The sequence below is a fragment of the Lepidochelys kempii genome, chromosome 10 (assembly GCF_965140285.1).
Source record: "Lepidochelys kempii isolate rLepKem1 chromosome 10, rLepKem1.hap1, whole genome shotgun sequence".
Taxonomy (NCBI): domain Eukaryota; kingdom Metazoa; phylum Chordata; order Testudines; family Cheloniidae; genus Lepidochelys; species Lepidochelys kempii.
In genome coordinates, this window is record NC_136389.1 from 45,390,074 (window position 1) to 45,409,456 (window position 19,383).

Below are 19,383 nucleotides of genomic sequence, written 5' to 3' on the forward strand. Positions count from 1 at the left end.
AGGCGTATGATGCTTGTTTTCAAGGGGTTGTGCACTGGCTCAACTGCATGAGTAACAACCTCAGGGCAGACTGTTAAGAAGCAGGACACAAACCCCAAACTGGTTGTGGGTTCTATACTTAGATAACACTTAACTATCAAGTGTTAACTTCTCAAGCACTGTAACAGCTTTATCATGGAGTCACAGACAGTCTCCTTAGATACTCTGATCTATCTCGCCACCTAGGCAAGTTTGCCTTTATGACAAGTGGCCCCTTATACCAAAAATATTCTGGTTATTCCCAGTCTGGAATAGAGCTGGACTCGCCCGGCGGCGCCTCCTGCTGGTTGTCCTTGGGAATTAGCTTGTCAGCCTCTGGAGCACCCTCTGCTATCCTGTGATCCGCCTTACCGCCAGCCCCAGTCCCTCCCAGGACCCGGTGCCTCCTCCCACTGGGGTGTTGCCCCTGGCAGTAAACTTCAACAATCCCTGAGGATCTCCCCTCCCCGGGGAACCCCCACCCACTACCCCCACCTCGCCTCAGTCTTGGCTACTGCCAGTCATCGCTTAGCTCCGCTACACGAGGCAGACTGTAGTGTATCAACCACTCATCACAGGTGAGGTGCTGCCTCTGTCTACCTGTGGGCTGCCCCCTTACAACCTCAGTACCTAATAGGCCCCTAATCTAGGCCTTGCAGCCTGCAGGTTTCCAGGCCAGAGCTCCCCAGGCCTTTCCCCCTCAGCCCTGCCCCAATCTAGGTGGTCCCTGCAGCCAGGTCCTTTCCTCTCTGAATGCAAAGAGAAACTCTGGCTAAGCTTCAGCCTAGTAGCCCCTTTATAGGCCCAGCTGTGGCCTGATAGGGGCATGGCCCAGCTGTGGCCATTTCCCCAATCAGCCTCGCTTTTCTTGCCCTCAGCCCTGGCTCTCTCCCAGGGCTGGCTTTTACGCCCCACAGGGCAGGAGCGGGTAACCACCCCGCTACACAGTCCCCAAGGACTAGTCACTTATCCCAAGTCAACTGCACTTTAGATCTTACAACAAAGACAATGCTTGTAGCCAAGTCTATAATACACTATGTAAAGATGTATTTCTTTTTTTTAGCTAAGAAGATAGTTATTTACAAGGTCAAAGCAGGTAAACACATACACACACATGTCTTAGGTTCCAGAAGGTGTGGTGATAGAAGCTGCTGTAACATGCAAGCTCTATACATCCTTTAGGGCTCACCTAGGCTAAGCAGCTGGGGATCCCTTGTTTATGCTTAGAAATCTTGCCCTCCCAAAGTCTATGCAACGTAGAATTGCAGTTTTTTCGGCCATGTTTCCACTACAGACCTATATCGATATAACTATGTTGCTCAGGGGTGTGAAAAATCTACACCCCGTGCGACATAGTTATATTGACCTAACACCCTGTGTAGACAGTACTATGGCAACAGAAGAGCTTCTCCCGCTGACTCAGCTACCACCTCTCGGGGAGGTGGATTAACTACGCTGACGGGAGAAGTTCTCACATGGGTGCAATAGCGTCTTCACTAAAGTGCTACAGCAATGCAGCTCCACTGGTGCAGATGGGCCGCTGTAGTGCTGTACGTCGAGATAAGTCCTTCTTGTTAAGAGATTTTTATTCTCTTCTCCCCAGAGTTCAACCTGATGGCATGAGTTCACAGGCATGTCTCCTCTTCATGGGGGTGTGGGGAAGGAATGCAGTTAACAAAGTCTTTGTTCTTTGATGTTTCACAATAGGCCATTTAGTTTCAATGGGCCTTCGTGGTGGGCAGGACCTAACACCTTCTCTAGGAAGCCAGCATTTTACATCAACGAATGCTCCTTTCCTGTTTGAGTTAGACAATTACAGAGGATCACAATATCTTGTAGGGGATACGGATGTTATAAATGTGCTTAATATATGCAGGATCCTACAAGCATTTCATAAAGTCTAAAAAAAAAAGAGGAGGATTTGTAGCACCTTAGAGACTAACAAATTTATTTGAGCATAAGCTTTCATAGGCTATAGCTCACTTGTTAGTCTCTAAGGTGCCACAAGTCCTCCTTTTCTTTTTGCGGATACAGACTAACACGGCTCCTACTCTGATAAAGTCTAAACACATTCTTACAAACTTAACATCTATTTTTAACAGTGTTGACACACAAGTGAGGTAAACTAATTCAGCGATGGCACCATCTGCACTGGCAAGTTTCTGCACAGTAAAGAAGCTTTCTGTGCTGTAACTCCCGAGGTGCACACGCTGCCAAGCCACTTAAGTGCGCAAAAACTGTGCAGTTGTAACGCTCTAAAAAAACCACTCCGATGAGAGACGTCGAGTTTTCTGTGCCAGGGCTACAGTGTTGCAGTGGCAGTATAGAGACTATGGCAATTACACTGCTATGATTGGCCTCCGGGAGGTGTCCCACAATGCCTGTTCTCACCTCTCTGGTCATTGGTTTGAACTCTACTGGCCTGCCCTCAGATGACCAACTGTCAGCCCCACCCCGTACATTCCTTCATAGGCACCGACTCCATGGGTGCTCCAGGGCTGGAGCACCCATAGGGAAACATTTTTGGGTGTTCTGCACCCACCAGCAGCTTCCCTGCCCCAGCTCGCCTCCACCTCCTCCCCTGAGTGCGCCTTTCCCACTTCTCCTCCCAGCACTTGCCACCGCAAAACAGCTGTTTCATGGTGTAACAAGCTGTGGGAGGGAAGGGGGAGGAGCAGGAAGGTGGCATGCTCAGGGGAGGAGGTGGAGAAGAGGTGGGGACGGGGTGAGAATTTGGGGAAGGAGTCCAACAGGGACAGGAAGGGGGCAGAGTTGGGGTGGGGACTTTGTGAAAGGGGTTGGAATGGGGCTGGGGCAGCGGAAGAGATGGGGAGCGTGAGCACCCACCGGTGTGAGGAGAAGTTGGCGACTATGCATTCCTTTGCAAATTTGAAAGTCCCCTTCCTGTTTCCTCGGTGATGTGTGCAGTGGTCTCAGTGCATCTTTCCAGGTTGCCATGCCTGCTCCACGCACCAGGTGATCCCCAGCTTGGAGCAATGCCGAGCTGCTGGACCTCATCAGCATTTGGGGAGAGGAAGCTGCATGCAGAATTAGAAAGCAGACACAAAGAACTAAGGAGGACTTTCTGCTTTACGTTATGATGCACTCTGCCGCTGAGAAACAGGAACTGAAGGAGTGGTGAGACAGCGAGAAGAGGGACCGAAAGGAGAATGTGGCACACCAGAAAGAAGCCACGGAGCAGCTATGGAGCGCCAAGTGGACACGCTCCAGGTGATACTAGCTCTTCAAACCGAGCAGCTCCATGCCCGCCTTCCCCTGCAGTCGCTGTCACAAAACTCTTTCCCATGTGCACCCCTCTCCCCACGTCGCCAACATGCTGTTATCAACCTCCTGGCTCCACTCTCTACCTGCAGCATTCCACTCCTCCCTCCTCACAGTCCAACTGTGTGGACTCCCACTGCACTCAACACCCATCCCTCTGAAGTTTGGCCCTGCTGGAGTACAGCACCCGCTGCATCGTACTCCAAAGGAGAAGGCTGGGTATGATCCATGGATATACACAAATCTGTAGCCATCCTGGGACCCCTCCTCCTCTGGAGACTTTCCTTTCCCCCATTCCCCTCCCTGCTGATGTATTTTTGTTGTTTGTCTCTCTCCTCTAGTTTTTGTCTTTTATTAAATAATTGTGTTGGTTTGAAAGCAATCTTTATTCTGTTAAGTGAAAGCAAAAAGAGCACTGCAAAGCAACATGCAGTTATGTTAAACCCCCTTACTGCATCATGTGCACCAGTCACCTCCTAGCATTACAAGCACTGCAATCCCAAGCCTAGCAGCAAATATTAGTGGCTTTCAGCTTCAAATTGCTGACTCAGGGCATCCCTGATCCTTATGATCTTCCCTTGTGCCTCTCTAATAGCTGAAAATAGGTCTCTGGCTGTTCAAACTCAGCCTCCAGGTGCTGAGCATCTGTGGTCCAGCCCTGAGTGAAGCTTTCACCCTTCCCTTCACAAATATTATGGAGTGTACAGCACGCGGCTATAAGTATAGGAATATTGTCATCAGCCAGGTCCAGCTTCCCATATAGGTATCACCAGCGGGCTTTTAAATGGCCAAATGCACACTCAACAGTCATTCTGCACTTGCTCAGCCTGTTGTTGAACCGCTCCTTGCTGCTGTCAAGTTGCCTCGTGTATGGCTTCATAAGCCACGGCATTAAAGGGTAGGTGGGGTCTCCCAGGATCACAATGGGCATTTCGACTTCCCCTTCGGTGATCTTCTGGTCTGGGAAGAAAGTCCCTGCTTGCAGCTTCTTGAACAGGCCAGTGTTCCGAAAGATGCACGCGCTATGCCCTTTTCTGGACCAGCCCGCGCTAATGTCCGTGAAACGCCCATGGTGATCCACAAGCGCCTGGAGAACCATTGAGAAATATCCCTTGCAATTAATGTATTTGGTGGCTAGGTGGTCCGATGCCAGAATTGGAATGTTTATGCCATCTATCACCCCTTTGTAGTTAGGGAAGCCCATTTATGCAAAAAGAAAAGGAGTACTTGTGGCACCTTAGAGACTAACCAATTTATTTGAGCATAAGCTTTCGTGAGCTACAGCTCACTTAAGGTGCCACAAGTACTCCTTTTCTTTTTGCGAAGACAGACTAACACGGCTGTTACTCTGAAACCTGTCATTTGTGCAAAGCTATCTACAATGTCATGCATGTTGCCCAGAGTCAAGGTCTTTCAGAGCAGGATGTGATTAATGGCCCTGCACACTTCCCGCAACACAAGTCCAATGGTCGAGTTTCCCACTCTGAACTGGTTAGCAACCGATCTATAGCAGTCTGGAATAGCCAGCTTCCACTGTGCAATCGCCATGCGCTCTTCCACTGGCAGGGCAGCTCTCATTCTCATGTCCTTGTGCTGCAGGGCTGGGGCGAGCTCATCACACAGTCCCATGAACGTGGCTTTCCTCATGCGAAAGTTCTGCAGCCGCTGCTCGTCATCCGAGGCATGTATGACCATGTGATCCCACCACTCAGTGCTTGTTTCCTGAGCCCAAAAGTGGTGTTCCATTGTGGTCAGCACCTCTGTGAATGCTACAAGCAATCTCATGTCATAGCTACTTCGCATGGTGAGATCAATGTCGCACTCCTCTTGCTTTTGTAGTTTAAGTAATAACTCCACTGCCACTTGTGTCCTGTTGGTTAGAGAGAGCAGCATACCAGTCAGCAGTTCAGGATTAATTCCTGTAGCCTGAAAGAGGCAGAACATGCAGTACACAAACGGTTGAAAGATGGTGCCAAATGCGGATGGAAGCACAGGGACTGCTTGGATGTGAAGCAATGCATCATGAGGCATTGGAACTGGACCCAGGATGCCCCGTGACCCCCTCTGCCTTCCCACAAGTCTTAGCAACAAAAGAGAAAGAGGTGCTGTTAGGGTTCCCTCCCCACTCTGAACTCTGGGATACAGATGTGGGGACCTGCATGAAAGACCCCCTAAGCTTCTTTATCCCAGCTGAGGTTAAAACTTCCCCAAGGCACAAATCTGTATTTGTCCTTGGATGGACGGTATGCTGTTACCACCAAGTGATTTAGACAAAGGTTCAGGGAAAGGGCCACTTGGAGTTCCTATTCCCCCAAAATATTCCACCAAGCCCTTACACCTCCTTTCCTGGGGAGGCTTGAGAATAATATCCTAACCAATTGGTTATAAAGTGAGCACAGACCCAAACCCCTGGGTCTTTAGGACACTGAAAATCAATCAGGTTCTTAGAAGAAGAATTTTATTTAAAGAAAAGGTAAAAGAATCACTTTTGTAAAATCAGGATGGAAAGAAACTTTACAGGGTAACAAAAGATTCAAAAACACAGAGAAACTCCCTCTAGGCTTAATTTCAAAGTTACAAAAAACAGGAATAAACCTCCCTTTAGCAAAGGGAGGATTAACAAGCTAAAACAAAAGATAACCTAACCCACCTTGCCTGGCTTTACTTACTATTTTTGTAACATAAGGGACTTGTTCAGGATTGTTTGGAGGAGATGGATTTCTGCCTGGCCCTCTCAATCCCAAGACAGAACCCACTAAACAAAGAGCACAAACAAAGCCTCCCCCGCCCCAGATTTGAAAGTATCTTCTTTCCCCATTGGTCCTTTTGGTCAGGTGCCAACCTGGTTATTTGAGCTTTTTAACCCCTTACAGGTAAGGAGGAATTCTAGGCTACCCTTAGCTGTATGGTTATGACAGGTGCTCTGTGCAATAGCTGCCCAGAGTGCACCGCTCCAAATAGGGCTGCAAGTGCCGCAAGTGTGAATACGCTATTGCACAGGCAGCTGTCAATGTGAACACACAACAGTGGTTTTCCTTCTGCACTCTCTGAGTGGCGCTTTAACTGCCGGCGCTGTAACTTTGCCAACCTAGTAGTGTCCTGTGTATTTGTCAGTGTTTGGCTGAGGCCTAGAGGCTTTGATCTGAATTGGCACCTGGTCTGCCAGCATCACACTTGTATCTTTCAGAACACTATATTATTTAGAAAGCTGCAAGCAGGGACTTTCTTTCCTGACAGATGGCTTACCATTGGTGATGTAGAAATGCCAGTAGTGATCCTCGGGTACTCAGCTTACCCCTACTTCCCCTGGATCACAAAGCCATAAACCAGCCCTCTCAAGAGCATCCAGGAAAGATTCAACTACCAGCTCAGGAGCTGCAGAATGACAGTTGAATGTACTTTTTTGGTAGACTGACGGGAGGATGGCATTGTTTACTCACAAGATTAGATCTCTGTGGGAAAAAATTTCCAGTGGTTATAGCCTCCAGTTGCGTTCTGCATAGAGTGTGTGAGGCAAAGAGGGGAAAATTTTCCAGTGGTTATAGCCTCCAGCTGCGTTCTGCATACGGTCTGTGAGGCAAAAGGGGGGAAACTGCTGCCTAGGTGAAGGGGCTGTCTGTTGAGTTTGAACAGCCAGACACCAGGGGTGTTTGAAGACCTCAATGCGGAGCTATACGGCTGAGGGAAGGAAGCCTTGAAAGTGCATGTTAACAGTGAGCCACAGTAATGCATTATGGTGTACCGTGCTCAATCTGATCTTGCAGTTTTGGCGCCTATTAGGAATTGTGTGGTCGTTGGTGTATAACTATGAATATAACACTGTCAATGCACCTATTAATTTTGTGGTGCTTGGTGTATGTTTATGATTGTTACTGTTTGTCACTGAGCCTATGAGTTCTGTCACAGAGGGGGAAACTAGCCTTCACTTCCTACCCTTCTTAGGCTCTCAAGAATCCTCTCTTCTTTGGTGGGCATATTTCTAGGAACTCAGTACTAATACCACTAATGAAAGACTTATCTAGTTGCTCTGAAACTTATCTAGTTGCTGTAACCCACCTGCACTCGATAGAATGCTGCCACTTGTCTCACTCACCTCCCTCTTGGCCAGAAACAAAACAAAACAAATAAAACCTACTCTCTCCCTTTGCCATTTCCTGCACATTTGACCTGTACTCAACTGACAGCTCCAGTCCAAGTCCTTATCTTCCTGCCAGCCACCTTTTTTCATTGCAGAAAAAAGTGTTTTTACTAACTTGAGATAGGATCTCAGTGTAAAATCCTAGCAGAGACAAGGGCTGTAGTTTGTACCTCAATGAATCTAGTCAAAATAAACCCCAGGTCAGGGGTACAGTGTTGAACTAGATTAGCTGCCTGGTTGGAAAAACCTGTACCGTGTCTCCACCAGGATTTTACAGCAATATGCTCCCTCGAGTTAGTCACCTCAGTATAAAACGGCACTTTTGCAGTGAAGCTAAAGCCTAATGTGGACTCCACACGAGGCTATTTTGCTAAGCTATCCTGCTTTTCATACCACCCTCCACGGTCACCACCTCCCCCACCCTTAGCCAGTACTGGCCCCCACCTGGCAACCCCCAGACAATGCAGTCCATCACCTCCCCCCCCAGCCCCGCAGCCATTGCAGACCTACCCTCCTCCCCCCGCGAGTGTAGGCCCCGCCCCCTCCCAGTGCAGGCCCCGCCCCGGCTCAGGGGAGGGCTGTCCCCAGGACCCCCTACGGGGCTGAGCGGCCCGGCGCGCCCCCGCCTCGCTCCAGGCCTTTGTGTGAAGGATCCGGCCCAGGCCGCGCTGGTGCCAGTGCTCCCGTCCGGGCCCAGGGGGGCACCACCCTCCGGCCGCTTCCCCCGCCGGGACGCCTCAGGCCCTGCCCCTCCGCGGCTGCCGCGGCCTGGCTCAGGCTGGGCGCAGCGAGGCGGCGGAACCCCGCGCCGCGGCCCGTGTTGCCCGGCGGGCCGGAAGTGCTGCACCGAGCCGCCGGCGGGGCGCCCAGATCGCCCTTCCCCGGGCCGAGATGGCCGCTGCCGGGGCGCTCCTGGCCTGGTGCATCCAGCAGCTGCGCGGCGACTTCGGGCTGGATGTCAGCGAGGAAATCGTGGGGTGCGCGGCGCGGCGCGGGGGAAGGGAGAGGCTCGGGCAGATGGCGGGAGGGGAGGGGATGAGAGTCGGTAGGGGAAGGGAGAGGCTCGGGCAGATGGCGGGAGGGGAGGGGATGAGAGTCGGTAGGGGAAGGGAGAGGCTCGGGCAGATGGCGGGAGGGGAGGGGATGAGAGTCGGTAGGGGAAGGGAGAGGCTCGGGCAGATGGCGGGAGGGGAGGGGATGAGAGTCGGTAGGGGAAGGGAGAGGCTCGGGTCGTTGGTGGGGGGGGAGTGGTAAGAGACAAGGACCGACTCAGATTGGACTGGTCAGGTTGCAGCTCTACAAATCCTGCTGTAGGGCTCAATTGACCCCACTTGGGCCCCCGCCCAGTGTGGATTGGGGTGGCCTGGATGGTCCCTGATGGGACTTCCCCCTCTGACTCTCTGGTCCCTGGGAGCTCCGGGAGCCAGGAACTACTCTACTACATACATCTGTTTTGCACTGTTCATGGGCCTAAAGCTTCCCACAACACCTGGATGTTGAAGAGAGGGAGCTTTTCTTGCGAAAAGGAGTCTTTGCTCTTTTCCATTTTTTCTTTTATTGGCTCAGGTTTTTGGTTAATCAGAGCACCCACTAATTTTTCCCTGCGGGTGCTCCAGCCCCGGAGCACCCACGGAGTCGGCGCCTATGGCGGGGAGGGAGGGGGAGGCGCTGATTGACCGGGCTGCTGATGTATTACTGTGGTTCTTTGGCAATGTACATTGGTAAATTCTGGCTCCTTCTCAGGCTCAGGTTGGCCACCCCTGGTCTAGTGCTACCAAAGAGGGACAGAGCACCACACCAAGCAGGCATTCAACTGTAGTCCCTCGATAGGTACTCGAGTGCAGTAAACTTGAGTATGCTAACTCGAGCTAATTGTGCTGTGAAAACCCATGTATAGTCTCTCTCCCTATAGTATCAATGTGCCAGTTATTCTCTCCCATCACACCTGCAGTCTTTCTCATATAGACATTATGAAGTGGATTTGTATCCTTTTCCAAGGGAGAGACCATTTTAATCATGCTGGTATTTCCTCACCTGAAGTCCTTGTCCAAATCCAGAGGTAACTTTGTAACCTACTAGGACGAGCCTCTAAATGCGACACTGGGTGTCTCAGGACCGGGAATGGCTTAGTTGTATCTGATTCCTAGCAGAGCTCATTTAGCCCTTCAGCCTTCCAAGTGCAGCTCCTGTGCAGTTTACTGTTTGTGCATCTTTGGATGAGCCCTGTAAGGCTAGTGCAAAGGAAAAACTGGGTTTGTGCTCTTCTTTTGCTTCTTTATTATGGATAAAGATAATCTGAAAGGTTGGTGGGGTTTTTTTTTTTTTTTTTGTCTCCTCCCGCTCCAGCTGCTTTCTTTTACATTCAAAATTCTTGTTTTTCCTGGAAGACACTATGAGTGATTAGAGAATTAATGGGCTTATGATACTGCAGATACCAAGCAAGTGCAACTTGATTTGCAAAGGACAGATAATTCACATTGTTTAAAATTTTGTTTATTGTTCAACACCTGTGTAACTCAACTACTATGGTACAAACAGTTGGAAGAAAATCAGGACTCCTGCACCTGAAGGACTGGCATGCTCTCAGTCTACCTCTTTGGGACCCTCAGGAAATTCTCCAGTATGTGTAAAATGTTTCAGGCCTTTGTTATGCAGTATAAAGAAACAAACATGGGCACAACCTCCCCCGCCCCTCGCCACTTTCATCAGTCACTTTTAAAGTGAAGGTCCAGTCTGTTCTATGTGGGCAATCTAGTTTTGATGTGTTGTGTGTGTATAGGTTATGAAGTAGTTGTTAGCCCTGGGTTTTTGTATTCCTGGCTCTGATGATTTCCTGCATTGTCTTTGGCATATTAGGTAACCTCTCTGTGAAATAGATCAGGATTAACTCCATCTGCCATGTATTTGGGAAGGGGTGTTTGTTTGTAAAGTGCTTTGATATTCTTCCATTCGAAGGTGAAAGAGAAGGACAAAAGATTTTGATGTTTGTAGACAAGTAGAAGGAGGAAATATTTATTTCAATAATATTTAAACCCATGAGATTGTCTTGGACTTCATTTGTGGTTCGATATTAGAGAGTATGGAGTGAGCAGGAATCCCAGTGTGGTTTTAATTTCCTTTGGTAGTAGGAAGAGTGCAGTTGTCATTGTTGGTGGGGAGGGGGTGGGTTGGAAAGGTATCTGACCTTCCCGTTTTTTCACTGGTCCAGAAATAACAAGGGATTTTTCCAAGCGTATCTTCCTCAGATATTTGTCTTCCTCTTGGGCCTTTTTTGTAACGTCTTCTCTCCCATGCTCGCTGAAGTAACTTGATTCAAAGAGTGTGGAGGGAAAGTTGAGGTTAGCTTTGGTGTTGCCTGTCTCTTGGAAAATATACTCATGTTATCAGTTTTCTTCTTTTTGTCCCCTTCCAGGTACATCTTGTCAATTGAAAATGAGGAGGAGATCCGAGAGTATGTAATTGACCTCATCCAGGGAACAGATGGGAAGAAAAGTCGATTTATAGAAGAGCTGGTAACCCGATGGAGAAAGTCCTCTCAGACGGCTTCCGACCCTTTGCCAATATATAGAAAAAGAGATGGTGGGTCAGAGTAGAGGGTGGGTGGTAGGATGAAAGTATCAAAAGTAACCAAAACTTGTCTTAATTACTTGATCAGCAGATGCTTGTAGGGCCACGAAGCATCTTCTGCAGCTAGTTCTGGATCTCCCTTTCTGCCCATTTTGAAGGTTTAAAGCCAAGTGATCACTCTCCCCAAGAGGTCAGCAATATTCACTGCTGCTGGCTAACACACCTTCCTCTCTCTTTGCACAACCCTTTAGAGATTTCAGATGTGCATCGGGCTGGAGACCAAGGCAAGAGGGGGAGGCGCAAAGGAAGGAACAAGCAAGAAACATCTCTGTATGCTGAGCCCAATCTGCCTGCAGAGGAAGTAAAAACACCCCTTGATCTGGCCAAGGTGAGTGTGCCTGGCAGCCAGGGCAGAGTGGCAACTGTGGAATGCAGAGCAAATGGGTCTCACAGAGGAGCAGAAGGAAATAGATGGCTTTGTGCAAGCCGCAACTGACTTCCAGCAATAGGAGCTAACTGTGTGAACAGATGTAACTGTTCTGGGGACTCATTAGCACTGCTAGCATGGGACAGTCTTTACTAAACAACTGCGTGTAACATGGCATGGAGCAATACCACTTTGGACTAGGGTAGCAGATCTAACAGAGCGCAGAAAGCAGACCTTCAGGGCTGATCACTTTAGCAGAAATCTCCAGCAAGTTTTCGGGCTTGTCTACACTGACACTTTACAGTGCTGCAACTTTCGCGCTCAGGGGTGTGAAAAAACACCCCCCTGAGCACAGGAAGTTTGAGCGCTGTAAAGCGCCACTGTAGACAGTGCACCAGCGCTGGGAGCTATGCCCCTCATGGGGGTAGTGTTTTTAGAGTGCTGGGAGACCTCTCTCCCAGTGCTCTGCCACGACCGCACAAGCCACATGAAAGCGCTGCCAGTGTAGACTAGCCCTTAGAGTAAATAGTCCCACTGGAATGAATGGGGCAGGTCACACATTTTAGAACTGTTGTTTCAGGCTCTCCGCAGACTCTTGCTCACAGCACTCCATTGGCTTATACTCTGTTTATATTTTCAAGTTTCTCTGCACAACCCTGGGGACAAGAGACATAATTTTTTTTTAAAAATGAAAGCTTGGATTAATATATGTAACAGACAGTGAAGATATCAATCCCCAGAAGCAACATAAATGATTGTGCCTGGCAGTGTTAATGAATACACAGCTAATGTTGAAATGGAAAAAGTAGCATGTGTCTTAGATCTAGTCTAAGGGTATGTCTACAGTGGCAGTTACAGTGCTGGGAGTTGCAGCGCTGCTCAGAGAGTGCTGAAGGGAAACCGCTGTTGGGTGTTCACACTGTCAGCTGCCTGCACAATAGCATGTTCACACTTGTGGCACTTGCAGCGGTATTTGGAGCGGTGCATCTCTTCCTCTTCTGCCACTAGGAATTGTGGGAAGACGGATGGGGTTGCGGGGTATCATGGGTCCATTCCCAATGCCCTGTGATGCATTTCTTTGCATCCCAGCAATCCCTGTGCTTCTGTCCAGATTTGGTGCCATCTTTCAACGGTTAGTGTACTGCACGCTCTGCCTCTTTGGTCTACAGGAATGGATCCTGAACTGTTGACCAGTATGCTGCTCGTCCTGACCAACACATCATGAATGGCAGTGGAGTTATTCCTTAAATTACAAAGGCAAGAGGCGTGCGACATTGATCACACCACGCGAAATAGCTACAACATGAGATTGCTTGTGGCATTCATGGAGGTGCTGACCACAGTGGAACGCTGCTTTTGGGCTCGGGAAACAAGCACTGAATGGTGGGATCACATCGTCATGCACGCCTGGGATGATGAGCAGTGGCTACAGAACTTTCACATGAGGAAAGCCACATTCATGGGACTGTGTGATGAGCTCGCCCCAGCCTGCAGCGCAAGGACACGAGAATGAGAGCTGACCTGCACTGGAGGAGCATGTGGTGATTGCACAGTGGAAGCTGGCTACTCCAGACTGCTATCGATCGGTAGCTAACCAGATCAGAGTGGGAAGGTCGACCATTGGACTCGTGTTGAGGGAAGTGTGCAGGGTCATTAATTGCATCCTGCTCCGAAAGACAATGATTCTGGGAAATGTGCGTGACACTGTGGATGGCTTTGCACAAATGGGCTTCCCTAACTGCGGAGGGGCGATAGATGGCACACACAGTCCAATTCTGGCACCAGGCCACCTAGGCACCGAGTTCATTAATTGCAAGGGATATTTCTCAATGGTTCTCCAGGCGCTTGTGGATCACCATGGGTGTTTCACGGACATTAACGCGGACTGGTCCGGAAAAGTGCATGGCGCATGCATCTTTCGGAACACTGGCCTGTTCAAGAAGCTGCAAGCAGGGACTTTCTTCCCGGACCAGAAGATCACCGCAGGGGAAGTCGAAATGCCCATTGTGATTCTGGGAGACCCCGCCTACCCCTTAATGCCGTGGCTTATGAAGCCATACACGGGGCAACTTGACAGCAGCAAGGAGCAGTTCAACAACAGGCTGAGCAAGTGCAGAATGACTGTTGAGTGTGCTTTTGGCAGTTTAAAAGCCCGCTGGCACTGCCTATATGGGAAGCTGGACCTGGCTGATGACAATATTCCTATGCTTATAGCTGCATGCTGTACGCTCCATAATATTTGTGAGGGGAAGGGTGAAAGCTTCACTCGGGGCTGGACTGCAGAGGCTCAGCACCTGGAGGCTGAGTTTGAACAGCCAGAGAACAGGACTATTTGAGGGGCGCAGTGTGGAGCCATAAGGATCAGGGATGCCATGAGGCAGCAATTTGAAACTGAAAGTTAGTAACATTTGTTGCTATGCTCAGGAGTGCAGTGTTTGTAATGGTAGGAAGTCGTTGTGATTGGTGCAGACGATGCACTATGAAGGTTTAAGAAAATTACCTGTCGCCTTGCACAGATCTGTTTGCTTTCACTTAACAGAATAAAGATTGCTTTCAAACCAACACAATTATTTTATTAAAAAACAACAGCCAGAGGGGAGAGTCAAACAAAATGTCCCATCAGCACTGAGGGGGATGCGGGAGGAGGTGGATCCCAGGATGGCTAAAGATTTGTGTATGTCCAGGGATCGTATCCAACCTTCTCCTTTGTAGTACAATGCAGCAGGTACTGTACTTCAGCAGGGCCAAACCGCAGAGGGATGGGTGTTGAGTGCAGTGGGTGGTGGGAGTCCACAGTGCTGGACTGTGATGGGGCAGGAGTGGAATGCCATGGGTAAAGACTGGAGCCAGGAGGTTGATAAGAGTCTGTTGGTGGTGTCTGGGGGGTGCATGGGAAAGAGTTGTGTGACAGTGGCTGCAGGGGAGGGAGGGTGCGGAGCTGCTCAGCTTGCAATGTGAGTATCGCCTGGAACATGTCTGCTTGGCACTCCATAACGTTCAAGAGCTGCTCTGTGGCTTCATTCTGGCATGCCACATTCTCCGTTAGGTCCCTCTTCTCGCTGTCCCACCACTCCTTCAGTTCCTTTTTCTCAGCTGCGGAGTGCATCATAACTTCACGCAGAAAGTCCTCCTTAGTTCTTCATGGCCGCTTTCTAATTCTGCGCAGCCATTCAGCCACCGATAACAAAGAGGGAAGCTGGGCTCCCAAGGTTATCTCTGTGAAGTTTAAACGCAACATTTTACAGAAGCAGTATTGTTTGCAACACAGAGAACACTGATTCAGTGATTTAAAACACAGCCAGTATTCACACACCTGTCACTAACCCCAGGCAAGCACAATGAGCCACAAGACGGCCAAAATGGTGAGTAGCCGCAGGGACAGGGTAAATCACTCTCCCCGGACCCTGCTGTACACTGGGCACGTGGCTCTGGGGGAAACCCATTACTGTAGGAGGGGCCTGATAATCATTCCTGTCCCCACGTTATTCACAGGATCTGACCATTATGGAAGATACCTTGCTGCTGAGGGTGAGCAGGGAAACAAGGGAGGGTTTTCTCCAAGGCTTCCGCTCTGGCCCTTATGCAGCTCACCTGTGTGCGGCAATGGTCCCCCACAAGTGATGGCATGATGGTGCGGGAAAGTTACCGTTAATGGGGCAAGAAACAAAGCAGCTCTGCCGAGGATCCTGCAGCAACAGATTGCCCAGTATCTCCATGAGAGATTCCTGGAGATCTCAGGCAATCAACAGCCTGTTCTGCCACTCAGACTAGGCATGTGGTGGTACTTGCATCATACAGAGACAAGCCTGCTTTCTGCAGCCCTCCTGCCACTGACAACTCGCCTCAGCAATTCCCAAAATCAAATCCACTTACCAGGGGCCTCCTCTCCTGTTTGCGCTTCGCCAACATCCGACAGCTGTGACCGGCTAGCCTTCTCCAGAGTAGAAAAGAGGTCCTGGCTGAACGCATGTCTGCCTCTGGGTCCCCCTTCTCCTCCACATCCTCATCCAAGATTTCCTTCTCTGGCTCGGTCCACTCTTGACTGGCATGCAAGCCAACAAAGTTTCCACAGGGTCTTCGCAGCGGAGGTGGGGTCACCACTGAGTATCGCGTCCAGCTCTTTGTAGAACCGGCAGCTCGTGGGTGCAGCACCGGGGTGGCGGTTTGCCTCGTGTGCCTTGTGGTAGGCGTTCCGCAGCTCCTTCACTTTGACCCTGCACTGCAGTGTGTCCCAGTCATGGCCCCTTTCTATCATGCATCGTGAAATCTGTCCATAGGTATCATCATTCCTATGGCTGGAGCGCAGTTGGGACTGCACAGCCTCCTCTCCCCAAATGCTGATGAGGTCCAGCAGCTCAGCATTGCTCCAAGCGGGGGATCGCCTGGTGCATGGAGCAGGCATGGCCATCTGGAAAGATGCGCTGAGATCACTGCACGCATCACCGAGCAAACAGGAAGGGGACTTTCAAATTTGCAAAGAATGTACGAGGTGGGGATGACGGTTGATCACCTGAGGACAGAGTACTAGAGTTCAAACTGATGACCAGAGAGGTGAGAACAGGCATCGTGGGACACCTCCCAGAGGCCAATTGCAGTGCTGTAATCGCCACGGTGTCTACACTGGCCCTGCAGCGCCATATCCCTGGTGCAGAAAGCACTACACCTCTCGTTGAGGTGGCTTTTTATACCTCAGGAGTTACAATGCAGAAAGCTGCTTTACTGTGCAGAAACTTGCCAGTGTGGACAGTGCTTTGTTTTATGAGGTGACTGGATGGGGCAGTGGACACATGAAAATAGATAGTGAGCAATGGAAGGTGTCTGCTTAAAGCAGGGGATGGAGAAGACTGAGGGCCTTGGTAGGGTATTGGTCCAGGTGCAGGGCTAAGAAACTGGCGTGCTGGTGAAACAGTCACATCTGCTTGGTTTAAAGCTTTATATTTGCTCTGGCGAAAGCTTTAGTGTGCACTCAAAGCTTTTCCGGCTCCTGCTGCTTCACTTGAAAAGCTTTGAGTGCCAGACAGAGGAAGCTGAAGCATTGGTTAAAGCTTTCTCCACTGGCCTGCAAAGTTTGGAGGAGATCTGATTATTTAACTGGCTTCATAGCACCTATGCCCCAGCCTAGCCCCCATTTCCAGCCTAGCAGCTCATCTCTAGCCCTGCGTACTTAGCCTCCTATATTTAAAACCAACCTAGGAAACTTGCAAACAAAACTTTGTTCTGTTAGAGTTAAGGCTGCCCATGCATATGTCTCCAAAATGGAAATACACTGAAATGCAAACCTACAAAGCAGGAAATCTGAAGTTAGGACATTGTTCATAACCGACACAATCCTAGTCTCCAAGCATTAGCTCCCCACCACTGGGATGCACACTAACACCTTCTCTTTCAGTTCCATAGTTCTCTCTCTCTCTCAGGGTACACATTAAGGAAATGAGAATCTTTGCTGTCATCTTGTACAGTTTTCCAGATTCATTCTTTGGGCTTTGCTTCTAGCACAGGGCATCTAACTTGGAGACTTATAGGCAGCTTACCAGGGGCCTGAGCAGTTAACCTATGCCACAGTCCAGGTGTAGAATAGGAGCCATAACTTTGTATCAAATAGAGCAGGTTGCAGCCATTGTTCTCTTTAATGTGATGGAGCAACCTGCAAAAAAATAAGGGTCCTAGTATGCATTGTTCTTGATTTGAGTCCTTTGGCTCAAGATGGAACATTGCATGCTGGGACATGTAGTCCCCAGGGGTTACAGCTGAATGCTGAAAGTGAGAGTTGCCACAGGCCAAATTGTAGAGTTTTATGGGTTGCACTTTGGCCATCCCTGTTTTACTATTTAATATAAATAGAGGTTTTCCTATGGGGATACTTTAAAATGCTGAAAACACCTTTAAAGTTTAAATCGTCTGAAAGGGAAAGGAATATGGACTTTGTTTTGGAAATGAAGGGGTTAAACAGGCTTAGGAGGTTTCAGCTATTTCCTTAGAGTTTTCTCTGTTACCCTAATTAAGGTGCTGAGAAACCTCTGGCAAGGCCTGCAAACTGAGGTCACTGTGTCTCTTTTCATTCTTGTTAATAAAAGCAGAGCTCTGGCCTGGTTGTGGAAATAGCGCTGATTGGACAGAGCAGGGGTGATGGAGGAAGCACCCATCATTAAACCCTAAACCAGAGTCACAGCACCATTGAAACGAGGAGTGAGTCAGAACATTGTACGCAACAGAGACAGGAAAAGGAAGAGACATGAGAGAAGGTGTCCTGATGCTGTTACCTGGCGCCATCTGAGACAGAAGCAACAATGGAGACCTGGGAACCTAGAACCAACAATAGCTGGGGTGAAGTTCAGGAAGTTGGAGTGATCTGTTAACAACATACAGTTAGCAGAGCCAGTGAAGTGTTACATCTGTGATAGAGCCAGGCCGTACTGAGGAGGGATTCTTAGAAATGGCCCTTCCCCCAAGTCTAGGAGAGACTAGGAAGAATAGAGGCAGAGGGAAACTGTCCAGCACCAAAAGAAGATTTTCAAGCATATCACAGATGATAAACAACAGGCAGAGACTAGATTCACTGTTTGAATATGACTAGAATCTGGAGTGACAATTGTGAGGATAAAATAAGGGTGATCGATCCTCAGGCTTCAACCCATGAGTTGCTTATCAGCTGGGATCAGGAAAACCTGCCTCCCCCTCGGCTCAGGGGATGGTGTTGCACACGAAGACACATTATTGTAAGTTTATACCCTCCTTCAAAGCATCTGGTGTTGGCCGTTATCAGAGAAGTAACATTAGGCTAGAGATACGTTTGGTTCCACTATAGCAATTTCTGTGTTCCATGATGTGAGGGCCTTGGAATCTATAACTGAGAGGCAAACTTTATCAGAAACATTACCTATACAATGCCTGCTAGAGACTTGAAGGAAGCGAGAACTCATTTCAGTGCTCAAGGTGAAAGAGGACTTGAGGGAAAAGATTGAGAATTCCACTGACCAGCCACTCATGCAGCCATCATCCATGGTATCCTGTCCCATCTATCATCAGAGTCACCTCGGCATAAGACAAAGTATGCACCTGAGAGAGACAAACATCAAAAGTAACGTGCCAATCTTGCTAATGTGCCTCAGATGAGAACAATAATAAATTACAGTATGTCAAATTGCCAAAGAATATACACTGCATAGAGAAATCCTTCTCAGGTGGGAGAGGTGGGCTGTGGATTAGATGTGTAGCCCATAGTGCTCACTTTAGCATTGATTTGTTCAGCAGTAAGAAACCTACAGGCCTGTGTTCTGTAAGACATTGGTTTCAGCATGTAGCATAGGGCTTGAAGCCTATGAACTTTGGCACAGATAAATAGTCTAGTGATCACCCCTATGTTCTGGGGAACTGGAAATAGAGTGTGTAAAGGGGAATTTTGCCCATAACAACACCAGCCAACCACAGGAACATGAGCGAATGCCTTCTTTTGGATAGAACATCCGCAGCGGTCTGACCACAAGAGTGCCATGGTAATGAATTGACGTATGTGGTAAGTTGAGATCATTAATATACTAACCTACAGAAGAAAGACACCTCAACTTTAGTAGTGTGAGGAAATACAAGTAAGGAAGAGGGGAGAAACCCCTACTGAATAGGCATTAGGCATAGTGATATCAGTGTAACATATTATAAAAGTTGTATCCAGCCTGTGGGCAGGAGGAGAGAGAGAGGTAGCCATTGGGAGGTGCCAGAATGATGGCTACTGGTGATGAGGAAGATATTGGGTAACATTTCAGGTTGTTCTGCAAGGGATAGTGTATGTTGATGTTCAGAGGTATGTTCTGTATCATATCTATCTACCTTGCTGGGTTAGCGTGTTGGTGACTTTGCTAAATGTATTAATAAACTATTTGTAAATACAGAAGGGTTCCTAAAGTGTGAGTGTTGCAACTGTGCACATCAGGATTCCTAACTGAACAGTAATTAT

The 19,383-nt window shown here is 48.9% G+C and overlaps 1 protein-coding gene across 2 annotated transcripts in view; it reads left to right on the forward strand.

Annotated features, from left to right (window-relative positions):
* Window positions 1–8,004: 8,004 nt before the first annotated feature.
* TRIP4 (thyroid hormone receptor interactor 4) overlaps window positions 8,005–19,383 on the forward strand; it is a 51,281-nt gene continuing 39,902 nt past the window's right edge. The window contains exons 1-4 of one of the 2 annotated variants that reach the window (XM_073363226.2): window positions 8,005–8,415; window positions 9,977–10,058; window positions 10,851–11,017; window positions 11,257–11,393. In XM_073363226.2, coding sequence (XP_073219327.1) covers window positions 8,394–8,415; window positions 9,977–10,058; window positions 10,851–11,017; window positions 11,257–11,393 — 408 coding nt within the window. In that variant the 5' untranslated portion in view covers window positions 8,005–8,393. The remainder of the gene's footprint in view (window positions 8,416–9,976; window positions 10,059–10,850; window positions 11,018–11,256; window positions 11,394–19,383) is intronic. The other variant, XM_073363227.2, reaches the window with a different exon arrangement.